Below are 12,881 nucleotides of genomic sequence, written 5' to 3'. Positions count from 1 at the left end.
GGAAGAGAGAGAGGGAGGAGGGGAGAGAAAGACAAAGAGAAGCATGTGTCACTGTGTGGTACAGTGGTAGTGGGACATGGTACTGCATTTATAGAACGATATTACTCAGGGGTTAAGGCAGTGTAAAAGACCGCCCACCTGTATAGTCCTGATGAAGGACACAGTGACTCTCTCCTCAAACTCGTTGAGCGGCGTGTAGAGGGTGAGGATTTTCACGATCTGCAAGAGGAAGTTTCACAGTGAGCAGCAATGATCAGGTGGGAGGGAGGGGGTGGATGTGGATGGAACACCTGACCCAGAGTAGGCCTGTGTGCGCTGTGTGCAGACGGGAGAGCCCCAGAGGGTGTCGGTGGCTGCGGATTTTTGTGGTCTCCGTTAAATCAGCCGACAATTACATTTAGGGTTTAGGATTAGGCTCTAGGGATTAGGGTTTATGATTTCGGGATTAGGGGTTAAGGGTTAGGGATTAGGGTGTAGGGATTAGGGATTAGGGGTTACCTGTGGTGTAGTGAGAGAAGCGCAGAGGGAGCAGATGGCCTCTGCATCCTGGGAGGTCTTCTTCTTGACCTGCAGCAGCTGAGCGGCCTGAATGATGGGCTCCATGGTGGCCACAGACCCGCTCTGCTGCAGGTTCTTCCCCCGAAGCCACTCCTCCATCTGACTGACGTTGTACCTGCAGGAACCACCAGGGGTCACTCAGAGAGACTGCAGGAGATACACTCAGCATTCACACACACGCACACACACGTACACGCACACGTGCACACACACACACACACACGCTCGGCAGGTTACCTCAGCTGCATGCCCGTGCTCCAGGAGCACACGTCCTTGCGCAGCAGCAGGTTGTTGAGGGTGACGGAGTTGATGCAGTAGAACATCTGGCGCACCACCTGCTGGCTGATCTCGGGGTCGAGCCCGTGGGCCCCCATGGTGCTGTGGAACTGGCCCAGCTGCCGGATCAGCGCCTCCAGCGTGTAGCCGCCCGGCCCGCCCGACTCGCAGTCCATGCTGGAGGACCGGTTCCGGTAGCCCATGGGCTTCACCCCCGCCAGGCTGGGGATGCTCTCGCTCTCCAACATGGCCGACACTGGCGGGACGACAGGAACGTCAGCAGGCCTCAGGGACAAAGCCCTGCAACACACGCTCCTTAGGGTTCGACTCCAACCTCTACTGGACCTAATTCGGAACGTCCAATTAGCTGCAATCACAGTGGGGTTCATACGCAAACCCAGTGCCCATTTAAAAGAGTGTAGACACCCGCGGTTCTCCTCCGAAAGACATGGTGTCTCCAGCCGCTTCTTTTCACACTGCAGACTACAGCCAAGCTCTAACAGAATGGAGTCAGAGGAAGACCTTTCATATGCAGCTTCAGGATGCAGTCTGATTGACCAACAGGGGTCACTAGTGAGTGATGAAACGCAGACCCCTAACCAACTGAACCCTCCCATTCAATCACCAACTGCCTATCACCCTACATCACCCTATGGCACGGTCTGGATTCGATCAGAAACCATGAGGCTCATTTACAGCATGGTGCCTCAACCAAATGAGAATCCCAGCAGCCGAATGCTATTCTGATTCTTCAGCACAACTTCCACACTCTCAGATGAAAAGCATGTTATTTATATCATAGCCACTCAGCCGCATCACATCAGAAGCCTGACTAAAGGAATCGGAACGTCGAGTTTCATTCTTATGAAAACTGACACTGACATTAATATTTATGAGATTTCCTCAGCTGATGGAAAAGAGGTTTTCTTTTTTGTTAAAGTGATAAAATGAGGCTGCAGTGGACAGGAGGCCCCAGCAGGGGGAGCTCTTATCGATCATAGGCTGCAGTGGACAGGAGGCCCCAGCAGAGGGAGACTGTGAACTCTTACCAATCATAGGCTACAGTGGACAGGAGGGCCCAGCAGGGGGAGACTGTGAGCTCTTACCGATCATAGGCTGCAGGATGGCCTCAGCCACGCGTACCAGCTGCTGGTAAATCTGGATGGACAGGTCGCTCAGCACCTGCCGGTACTCGGCCAGGTCGAAGTTCTTCAGACAGTGCTCGTTCTGCTTGGCCGTGTTCTGGGTCATAAACGCCTGAAAGGGCCAATCAGAGCAGAGACAAAACTGACCAATCAGAGCAGAACAGATTACCTTACTGACCGTCACCTGTTTTAGCTCCAGGAGAAAAACAGGAAACCTGAATATCAAGTGCAGGCCCACCTCACCTCACTGTACAGCACAACATTATAACTTTATAACCATTTCAACAACACTCTTTGTGTTCTCACCTCGTCCCCGCTGTACTGCTTCAGACAGTGCAGGAGCCTGCTGGTGTTGGCCAGCCAGAAGGAGGTCATCTCAAAGTCATTGTTGTGTTTCTGCAGAAGGAGGACAGCACACCTGTTACACATTACAGCACAGGACACACTACACGTGTGCTATACATGACACATATATGCATTCATCAGCTTTAATCAGAGCCCTGGTGTGTTTGTTTCGCACGGACACCGCGGTGCGTGCGATCAGTACCTTGAGAACCTTCTTGATGGCGTTGATTGTGGATGTGAGCAGGGAGTGCACTTTCTGGTCGTCGTTAATGTAGTCCGCATGGCGGATGCACATGAACATGATGTAGGCGGGAAGACAGGGCACTGTGGCCGACACCGTTCCCGGCTTCATATCTGGGGGAGGGGGGGGGAGAGGCGAGAGAGCCAAAGGGTGAGACCGAGACAGAGAGGGAGTCGGAGAGGGATAAGGAATGACAGTGAGTGAGAGTCAGAGACCCACACACATAAATGACAGGCTTTGTAATGCAGACTCACCTGTCACCAGGTTCTTGACCAGCTGCTGCTCGTCCTCCTTGCTGTACTCCAGCATGCCCTCAAAGTCCTTATCCTTGCGCTGGACCGTCACCTGGCGGGTCAGCTCGGGCCGGGCCCGGCTCGTCTGCAGGGCCGCCTGGGACACTGTGGAGCAGGAGGAGCCTGAGTAACTACAACACCCTTATTTATGCAGTCAAAGAGCGCTCACACAACACACACAACAATATGCGCCAACAATCAGACAAATATGCACAGAGTTCATTTTTTAAATGTTTATAAGTTCATATGAACACGTCTTTAAAAGGACTTTTAGAGAAAGCGCTAAACTTTGCTATTCTGATCACTTCAGGAAGACTGTTCCAGGGCCTGAAACAGTCTTCTCTCCAGGACCTGAAGAACCGCAGGCTCTGCTGGCTTTTGTTGCTACTCAGCACTTGAGCAGCACAGCTGAGTAGTGACAAAAACCAGCAGAGCCCGCGGTTCTTCAGGTCCAGGAGTGAAGCTGTTGGCCGGTTAAAGCAGTTCATTACACAGCTAACTCGGGTCAGCTTGTTTCTTGGGTCTGAATCGGCTGCTGATATTAAGGCCAAAACAAAAACCAGCAGATCGGGACCAGGATTGAGGATCACGTTGGTACTGAGGGCTTCTGACACAAACCCTTCCAACATCCCCCACTCCAGTGTGAGACTGCCTCTGGTCCTCACCTTCCAGCTCCTGGACCTTCTTCATGTAGATCCTCAGCTGCTTCTTCAGCTTGCGCTCGTTCTTGTCCATCTTCTCCACCAGCTCCTTAAGATCCTGCCAGCACACACCAGCGTCAGAGGAAGCCCTCAACAGGCAACTTCTCAAACGAGCCGTGTCTCAAACGGGCAAGTATGTCACATTATGGCCATTTAGCTGACACTCTTATTCAGCTTTTGCAATTATGCAGTTCTACTAATCAAGGTGCTTAGTGGTTGATTAGTAGAATCAGGCGTGTTACTGCTTGGTTGAAACAAAAGCCAACACCCACACCGGCCCTTTCTGGATAAGATTGGGGACCCCTGCTCAAAAACATGAAAGCACCTAATCACGAAAAATGAACAGCTTGTTAAAATTCTGGGATTGCAGTTGTGGTTGTAACAAAAACCAGCATACACAGGGGCCTCCAGGACCGAGTTTGAGAACCCCTGCTCTATACAGTGGATTAACTAGGACCATGGTTTCCAAACACCGGTCTGAGGACCGAAGCCAGTCCCTAGCAACATGGCCGCCGGTCCCCAGCAATAATAATGAAATGTGTGATGTTGTTCACTTTACAATGTGTGGCAGTCTCTGAGACTTTGAGACTCAGAAGTGCCGGGCCACAGGCTGAAAAAGTTTGGGAATCACTGAACTAGGGCAACAGCCAATTTCCAACAAAAGGCCGACATCTCAATGAAGTCTACTAAATCATCGTATAATGGAGCAAATACGAACATCACAGAAACAGTTAAAAGGTTGCTCTGCACTATCCCACAGACCGCGGCCTTCCCGCTTTAAGCTCTCTCGCGTTTCCCGTTCCCATGGCAACCCCCCCGTACCAGGTTCTCGTTGGTGAGGCGCGTGAACTCCTGCTGGATGCTGAACTCCACCTGCGCCTCGGGAGGCAGCGCCTGCATCTGGGTGAGCTCCTCCTGCCGCTTCTCGATCTCGTGCCGCAGCAGCTCGTTCTGCGTGCGCAGGGCCTCCAGCTCGTCCGCGTGCTTCCGCGCCTGCGACTGCAGCTGCGCCTCCAGGAGCCTGGGGTGGGGGGCGAGGGGGGGGGGGGGGGGGCGGGCGAGAGGGCGGGGTTACACTGCTGCCACACAAAGGGTGGGAGGGGTTATAGCTCACTGCTGATCAAACCCCCCCTCAGGCCCCTGACGATACACTCATCACACAGCACAGGGGTGTAATTACCCCTGATGAGTCACACTGATTTCAGACCCTAAATGCCACCAGCAGCAGAGCCAGAGGGGCTGGGGTATGATCATCAGCACACACACTCACCGTCTCCGACCGCTGGTATCAGGAGAGAACGTTCAGCAATAATCTGGACCCCAGAGAAATTTAGGGTCTGACAAAATCAGTATCACCTGATCATTCAGCAAAAATCTGATTCCTGATTTTAATTCTGCAGCATCTGTGAAGCAGTAAGACTTTTACAAACAGTGGCCCCAGATTGGCTCTGGGTGACATATTGGGAGGGGGGTGACTCTAACAGGGGAAAATGGAAACATGGGGGGGTGTTGGGGGTCGTAGGTTGGCAAAGGGACAGGCAGGCTCTTGAGATAACTGTTTGCTCACTTGTACCTCAGCTGCACAGTCATTAAACACAGGAAACGCATCCAAACACAGGATACGCATACACTAGAGCCTCTATTTTTAAATTTAACTACTTCAGAATAAAATAACTGCTCAGAATTCCTCTCTCATTCTCAGCCTCGAGGTTTAATGTTAATAATCTGCTGAGTTGTGGATTTGAAAGCACTGCGGTGTTGACAGAAATCCAGCTGGGCCTCGACTCCCAGAGGGGAAGACTGTGTGTGAGGGGAGGACACAAAGAGCTCTCAACTCATTAAAGATCAAAAGCTTCGCCGTGATTATGGATTTCATATTACACAGTGCATTTTTCCAAAAGAAATGTCTAATCAGTATCTCACACACACACACACACTCATCTACACAAAGACAGCCAGACAGACTCTGGGGTGTCAAACAACACAGCAAACCACATGCATGTAAACATGCTGGCTGAAATGTAGAAGCTTCCGTGCAGACTGGAATGAGACACATTCCCAGAGGAACACGCAGGGGCTCTGGGAATTCTGTGGGAGACGCCGGGAAGCGATGGGAGGGACAGACAGAGGGCCGAATCCCAGACTTCCACCCCGGGAACGCCCCGGCTCCTGATCCTGAATGAACAGCACGAACGCTTCACCTCGCTGATGCACTTATCAGGCTCAGCGGTCAGGGGCCCTTCAGGTTGCCAGTGAGGTCGGGGTGGAAGTTTGGCGGAGCGGGAGAGTAGCACAGCAACAGGAGAGAGAGAGAGAGAGAGAGGAGACCACCTGGCGACTTGCTTTAAGCCCTGGTAAGCCAGACCCAGCTCACCGTCTTCATTCAGATAGCCCCAGTCCTGAGCCCTGCAGCAGCCCAGAGTCACAGAGAGGAGACGCGCATGTACACACACACACACACGCACACAAACACGCGCATGTACAAACACACACACGCACGCGCGCACACACACACAAGCGCACGCACACACACACGCACATACACACAGGTACACACACACACGCGCGCACACACACATATACACGCACGCACACACGCACGCACGCACGCACGCACGCACACACACACACACACACGCACCGGTTAGTGGCAGCAGAAAGAAGAGAAGCAGTCAGAAACAGAGCTGGAAGACGGCAGGAAGCAAAAGATTCTCGACTGGGCAGAGGAAATTCAGTTGGACAGAGAAACAGACCAAAAAGTCATAAACAGCCAGTGTGTTCCAGCTGTAAGCTTTCATTTCTCATGCATAACCACCTTGGCTTTTTATATGAAAATTTTACAGGTAATCTGTGACTGATGTCCAGCCTATCACTCAGCCATTAGGATAGGCGAGGACAGGTCAGAGGAACACCACAGGCTATGAATTTAGACAGCCTGTCTGGACGCACCTGAGCATCTATGGTAATGACCATCGCATCCATAATGAGGCTGCTTCCTCTCCTAATACATCATCTATCAGCCCAGCACGACAGAATGAGCTCCATCAGCCAGGAAGCGACTCTTTCCAGGAAAAATAAACACACACACCAGCAGGCTGACCTCGCAGCGAGCTGATTGGCTGCCGTTAAGCAGCGGGTAAATGAGTAACACAAACCCATTTCACAGCTCATCTGTGGGTAATATGCACTCAGGTCCCTGGGTGCTCCTGCTGATTCTGCTCACTGTGGATTAACACTGAGGGCCTGTAGGTGGCAGCACTGAGCAGTCAGTTGGAGCTACACAGTGCAGCCAGGGCCCACTGTGGATCTCCTCAGGGTTCAAGCCCATGACTACCAAATGCAAACCAAACGCAGAACCCCTCACCAAAAACCAGCAGAACAGAACAGAGGCCTAGGTGTGTGGGGAACAGAACAGAGGCCTAGGTGTGTGGGGAACAGAACAGAGGCCTCTCAGATATCACCCCCCCCGCCCTCCCCCCGCACGCTCACTCACTTCTTGGCTTCGCTCAGACTGTGGTTCCCCTGCACGTCTTTGTCCTTCTCCACCTGCTTGTTGCTGTTGGTCCATCCAGACACATCACTGCCCTCCTGCTGAAAGAGCATTCACAACACGGTCAGGAGAATGGACAGCATCAACATCACCACAGAGAGGGAGGGAGAATGGACAGCATCAACATCACCACAGAGAGGGAGGGAGAATGGAATGTGCTGCTTTCTAATACAGCGCTTCTAAAATAAGACAAAAACTGAACGTTTGCTTATTTGTATATTTGCGCTTGGTGTATTGTGGGTGCAGTTTATTTTTATGATGTCACAATGTAAACTGGACTTTTATATCATAAAAAGAACAAAGCTTAAAATGCCAGCATGTTTAGTACCGATGACCCAAACCCATGCGACCCAACCCCAAAACCTGCCCAATACCAGCTGACTTACTGCAAGAACTTCTGCCTCCTTCTGTTGAGAGGCGCTGACGATCTGGGTTCTAAGAATAAGGACCTCCTCCTTCCGCACTTCAAGCTCCTCATTGGCTGCCTTGAGCTGGTTAAGCAGGAGGTTGTAGCCATCCTGCAGCTCATTGGACGAGCTGCCCTGGGAGGCTTTGTTGACCATGGTTTTCCGTAGTTCATTGAGGTCATTCTTCAGCTTCTTGTTCTCAGACTCCAGTTCCTGTCTCTGCAACAGAGCGCATGACGTACACATCCATTATGCTGCTGTTCCATGCCAGCGCACTAGGTGGCGCCACACTCCTGCAACAGTGCTACATACTACAGGTCACACAGCACCACAGGACAGCCAGCAACAGGGCACCACGCAGACCCACACACACACGCACACACGCTCACGGTCACCACAAGATGTATGCTACAACCTTGTGCTTTAACCTTCTGTTCTTATGGTGAAACTCAAAGTGCAATGTGAAACACTTCTTTAAAATACACCAAAAACACAAAACCATGGGCATTCAACGTTTAAACGGGTGGGAAAAATTCAGACAGCTGGGTATGAAAGCTGGCAGGCAGGAGCCACATAAAACTGTCCAAATGAAAACGCATTTCAACATCCGACCTTTGCCCTGTGACCCCAGACAATAATGTCCCACCTCAACTATCAGCGCGATGGACACTCAAAAGAACCGGTCTGTAAATCATTAGGCTACCTCTCTCTGATAACAGTTAATGATTTAAGGCAAGTGATGACATTACAGCTTTGTGTGAGGTGTGTACTGTATGCAAATTCCATTCAGCCGTAGGGAGACACAGAATAACACCGCGCATGGATTATGTGTTTATGGAGAGGAGTTTCTCACACAGCCATACAGACCAAACCCCACACCACATGCACAGCTCTGGCCCAACCAGATGGGAGAACACTGAGGTATTATTCAGAGCCATGGTGGTAAAGGAGAAAAAGGCTTTTCAGATCCTAAGAAAAAGACATCTGTGCTACGCTTTCTGTGCGCTTTAAAATGATTTTATTTTACACATTAAATTAAATTATAAAAAAATGTCCTCACAATTTTGTTTGTAATCAACATAAAATTGATAATAAAAAAATATATGATGCTGTCAGCATTTTCTCATTTTAACATTATCAGTCGAACCACAACTGAACTCAACATTATGAAAAATGTCTATGCCAAAGTGCAGAGCACTAGACCAACAGAAATCGAACCTAAACTTGCTTACTTGTGATTCATATCAGTGTGGTGAGAACCTCACTGCGGTCCAAACACAGAAACCAGCGTAACTCCACCCCACCTTTACCGAAGGTGTGCAATAGCAGTGAATAACCGCTCATAGCAGCCCCTCTCCCTTACCCCCCCAGAACCCCCCAAACCCACTCACCCAGCGTTTGACAGGCAGGGCAGCCAGCAGGAGGATGCAGGCTATGGTGCAGAAGATATCGAAGAACACAAAGAGAGACATAGCGCTGGAGAGCGCTGGATAGCGCTGGAGAGCGCTGGAGAGCTCGCGGAGAGGAGCGTACCTTAAGGCTGTCGTACGCCACCTCCGAGCTGTAGTCCTGGTCCGACACGGAACCTTTGTGCTCTGATCCCTGGGAGATTGATCCCTGTGAGATAAAGAGCAGCAGACAGCCTGATAAAGACTCCGCGTAGGACGCCAAACACAGCCAGCGTTGCGACACCACAATCGACCTCGCCGCGGCACTTCGGCTTCTTCTGTTTTTGCTGGTGGTGCACTTCACCTTTTTTTGACCAAATCTCTGCGCCAAATTTCAATTATGAATGATTAATTTGTGATGACTGCTGTGGGGAGTGTTACTGAACGCAGAATTACCCAAGGCCTCAGCGAAAGCTTCTCCCTGTTCTGCTTTACACATGTCTGAGCTGAGCTACTGACCCCATTGCAAATACACCCGGTCACATTAGCTTCCCCACTACAGCCACATGGAGAGTTAAGAGATTGATCTGTGAGAGAATGGAGCTGTTTAATTCAGCAGTGTGTGAGACTGAGCTCCTCACAGCCTTCTTCACAACACCAAACAGACACCAAAACATCCTCAGAGGTGTACACAGACATCACACAGGAATGTACGTGTGTACATGCAAATATGTGTGTGTGTGTGTGTGTGTATGTGTGCGCATCTGTGTGTGTGTGTGTATGTGTGGATGTGTTTAGGCGTTGTGCAATAAAATGTCAAATCATCTAACAGATTATTATAGTCTCAAATAGCTGAGGCAGAGAGTGGCAGAACCACAGGCTATGTGCCAGGGTCCTGTGTCCTGATAGTTTTGATTACAGTTAATATTATACGCTTTAAAATAAAATAATAATGACATGATGGCAGCTGGGAAGTGGTATAACTTCTGGAGCCCAGATACTGCACTGACATTATGCAAAGAGGCTATATTAATACTTAAACCATCCCCAAATTTAGAAACTGTACTCCTCTACTAAGCAAAGGGAATTTTACTGCTGTCAATATGAGTTTCTGTTATACCAGCCATTTAGCATTTTGAGAGAGAGATAAAGTGTGTGTGTGTGTGTGTGTGTGTGTGTGTGTGTGTGAGAGAGAGAGAGAGAGAGGAAAGTTGAATTCCTGTAAAATGGCTAATGGCTGTTGCATTTCATTACTCCAAGTAGTGGAGGGAAAAGAGGGTGATTTGGGACAGAAGGACTGATGGAAGACAGGATGACAGGAAGAGTGGGAGGACGCAGGACTCAGACACACACACACCACAGGAAAAAAGGACAAGCAGAGGAAGAGGGGATGGGGTGAATGGAAAGGATGAGCAGAGGAGGGGATGGGAGAACAAAAAGGATGAGCGGAGGAGGAGGGGATGGGGAGAACAGAAAGGATGAGCGGAGGAGGAGGGGATGGGGAAAACAGAAAGGATGAGCGGAGGAGGAGGGGATGGGGAGAACAGAAAGGATGAGCGGAGGAGGAGGGGATGGGGAGAACAGAAAGGATGAGCGGAGGAGGAGGGGATGGGGAGAACAGAAAGGATGAGCAGAGGAGGAGGGGATGGGGAGAACAGAAAGGATGAGCGGAGGAGGAGGGGATGGGGAGAACAGAAAGGATGAGTGGAGGAGGAGGGGATGGGGAGAACAGAAAGGATGAGCGGAGGAGGAGGGGATGGGGAGAACAGAAAGGATGAGCGGAGGAGGAGGAGATGGGGAGAACAGAAAGCACGGAAGGCAGACAGAGCCCACCTTGCGTTTGGCCAGCTCCTCGGCCTTGTCCAGGCTGGCCTGCAGCCTCTTCCTCTCCTGCTCCAGCTCTCTCACTCTCTTCTGCAGCTTCATGAACACGCTGATGTCCATCGCCGCTTTCTCCAGACCCATCTCCTGCAGCGGGCGCATGCACGACCCAGCACAGGCATACACACACGACCCAGCACACGCACGACCCAGCACACGCATACACGCACGACCCAGCACACGCATGACCCAGCACACGCACGACCCAGCACACGCATACACGCACGACCCAGCACACGCATGACCCAGCACACGCACGATCCAGCACACGCATGACCCAGGACACGCACGACCCAGCACACGCATACACGCACGACCCAGCACACGCATGACCCAGGACACGCACGACCCAGCACACGCATACACGCACGACCCAGCACACGCATGACCCAGGACACGCACGACCCAGCACACGCATACACGCACGACCCAGCACACAAATACACGCATGTATGCACATGCATACACACAAACAAAAAAACACACACAGGAATGGAAAAACAGCAATGAGATCCTGGAATTTGGAAAACCTAGACCACTTGTGTCACCCCATTTTCCTTTTCTGAATTCATATTTCAGCCACCCATTTCAGAAAAACCACATTTATGTGTTAAGCAAGAACTGGGGTTTAAATTGAGTGGCCTGTGGTTTAAGCAGAGTGACCTGTGGTTTAAACAGAGGGACCTGTGGTTTAAACAGAGTGACCTGTAGTTTAAACAGAGTGACCTGTGGTTCAAACAGAGTGACCTGTGGTTTAAACAGAGGGACCTGTGGTTTAAACAGAGTGACCTGTAGTTTAAACAGAGTGACCTGTGGTTCAAACAGAGTGACCTGTGGTTCAAACAGAGTGACCTGTGGTTTAAACTGAGTGACCTGTGGTTCAAACAGAGTGGCCTGTGGTTTAAGCAGAGTGACCTGTGTTTTAAGCTGAGTGAATGGGTGGTGATGTTGAGGGCGGGGCCAATGCACTGACCTCCACCAGCTGAATGGAGTCCTCTGTGTCTCCTATTTCAGAGGTGGAGATGGAGGTGTAATTAGAGTCCGACTCCAGGCTGCTCTGATTGGACGGATTCCTCCTGTGGCCCGGCTGGAACTAAGAGCAGAAGCACATTACTGCATGCATAACCGTGCATCACACTGTTATTCATACCGCCTTCAAATATTCAGTTATAATTGTGTCATTAATACCACCTCCAAATATTGATGGATACCTGCATTGTTAATACTGCCAAAAAATACTGATGCATAACTGCGTTATTAACACTCATTACTCTCATTTATAAGATTTAATCTCACATTTGTTGGCTGAAAAGCTAGTAGGTTCATTCACTTTAGCCAGACCCACCTGCAGGTTCTCTAACCTTAGCCAGAGAGACCTCCTCCTGCAGGTTCTCTAACCTTAGCGAGAGAGACCTCCTCCTGCAGGTTCTCTCACCTTAGCCAGAGAGACCTCCTCCTGCAGGTTCTCTAACTTTAGCCACAGAGAGACCTCCTCCTGCAGGCTCTCTAACCTTAGCCACAGAGACCTCCTCCTGCAGGTCCTCTAACCTTAGCCAGAGAGACCTCCTCCTGCAGGTCCTCTAACCTTAGCCAGAGAGACCTCCTCCTGCAGGTCCTCTAACCTTAGCCAGAGAGACCTCCTCCTGCAGGTTCTCTAACCTTAGCCAGAGAGACCTCCTCCTGCAGGTTCTCTCACCTTAGCCAGAGAGACCTCCTCCTGCAGGTTCTCCAACTTTAGCCACAGAGAGACCTCCTCCTGAAGGCTCTCTAACCTTAGCCACAGAGACCTCCTCCTGCAGGTTCTCTAACCTTAGCCAGAGAGACCTCCTCCTGCAGGTTCTCTAACCTTAGCCAGAGAGACCTCCTCCTGCAGGTTCTCTAACCTTAGCCAGAGAGACCTCCTCCTGCAGGTCCTTTAACCTTAGCCAGAGAGACCTCCTCCTGCAGGTTATCCTACCTTAGCCAGAGCGACCTCCTCCTGCAGGCTCTCTAACCTTAGCCAGAGAGACCTCCTCCTGCAGGTTATCCTACCTTAGCCAGAGCGACCTCCTCCTGCAGGCTCTCTAACCTTAGCCAGAGAAACCTCCTCCTGCAGG

The 12,881-nt window shown here is 50.8% G+C and overlaps 1 protein-coding gene across 5 annotated transcripts in view; it reads right to left on the bottom strand.

Annotated features, from left to right (window-relative positions):
• Nucleotides 1-12,881, bottom strand: part of myo5b (myosin VB) — a 73,615-nt gene that overhangs the window by 3,292 nt on the left and 57,442 nt on the right. For 2 of the 5 annotated variants that reach the window (XM_035391326.1, XM_035391328.1), the window contains exons 25-39: nucleotides 11,759-11,878; nucleotides 10,738-10,872; nucleotides 9,050-9,133; nucleotides 7,496-7,735; nucleotides 7,053-7,150; nucleotides 5,891-5,965; nucleotides 4,382-4,580; nucleotides 3,524-3,617; nucleotides 2,820-2,963; nucleotides 2,527-2,678; nucleotides 2,286-2,375; nucleotides 1,941-2,091; nucleotides 796-1,090; nucleotides 499-673; nucleotides 139-219 (exon numbers count right to left, since the gene is read on the bottom strand). In XM_035391326.1, the coding sequence (XP_035247217.1) occupies nucleotides 139-219; nucleotides 499-673; nucleotides 796-1,090; nucleotides 1,941-2,091; nucleotides 2,286-2,375; nucleotides 2,527-2,678; nucleotides 2,820-2,963; nucleotides 3,524-3,617; nucleotides 4,382-4,580; nucleotides 5,891-5,965; nucleotides 7,053-7,150; nucleotides 7,496-7,735; nucleotides 9,050-9,133; nucleotides 10,738-10,872; nucleotides 11,759-11,878 (2,133 nt within the window). The remainder of the gene's footprint in view (nucleotides 1-138; nucleotides 220-498; nucleotides 674-795; nucleotides 1,091-1,940; nucleotides 2,092-2,285; nucleotides 2,376-2,526; nucleotides 2,679-2,819; nucleotides 2,964-3,523; nucleotides 3,618-4,381; nucleotides 4,581-5,890; nucleotides 5,966-7,052; nucleotides 7,151-7,495; nucleotides 7,736-9,049; nucleotides 9,134-10,737; nucleotides 10,873-11,758; nucleotides 11,879-12,881) is intronic. The other 3 variants (XM_035391329.1, XM_035391331.1, XM_035391330.1) reach the window with 3 other exon arrangements.

This window comes from Anguilla anguilla, chromosome 14 (genome assembly GCF_013347855.1).
Source record: "Anguilla anguilla isolate fAngAng1 chromosome 14, fAngAng1.pri, whole genome shotgun sequence".
NCBI lineage: Eukaryota > Metazoa > Chordata > Actinopteri > Anguilliformes > Anguillidae > Anguilla > Anguilla anguilla.
This window is presented reverse-complemented; position numbering and strand designations above follow the sequence as displayed.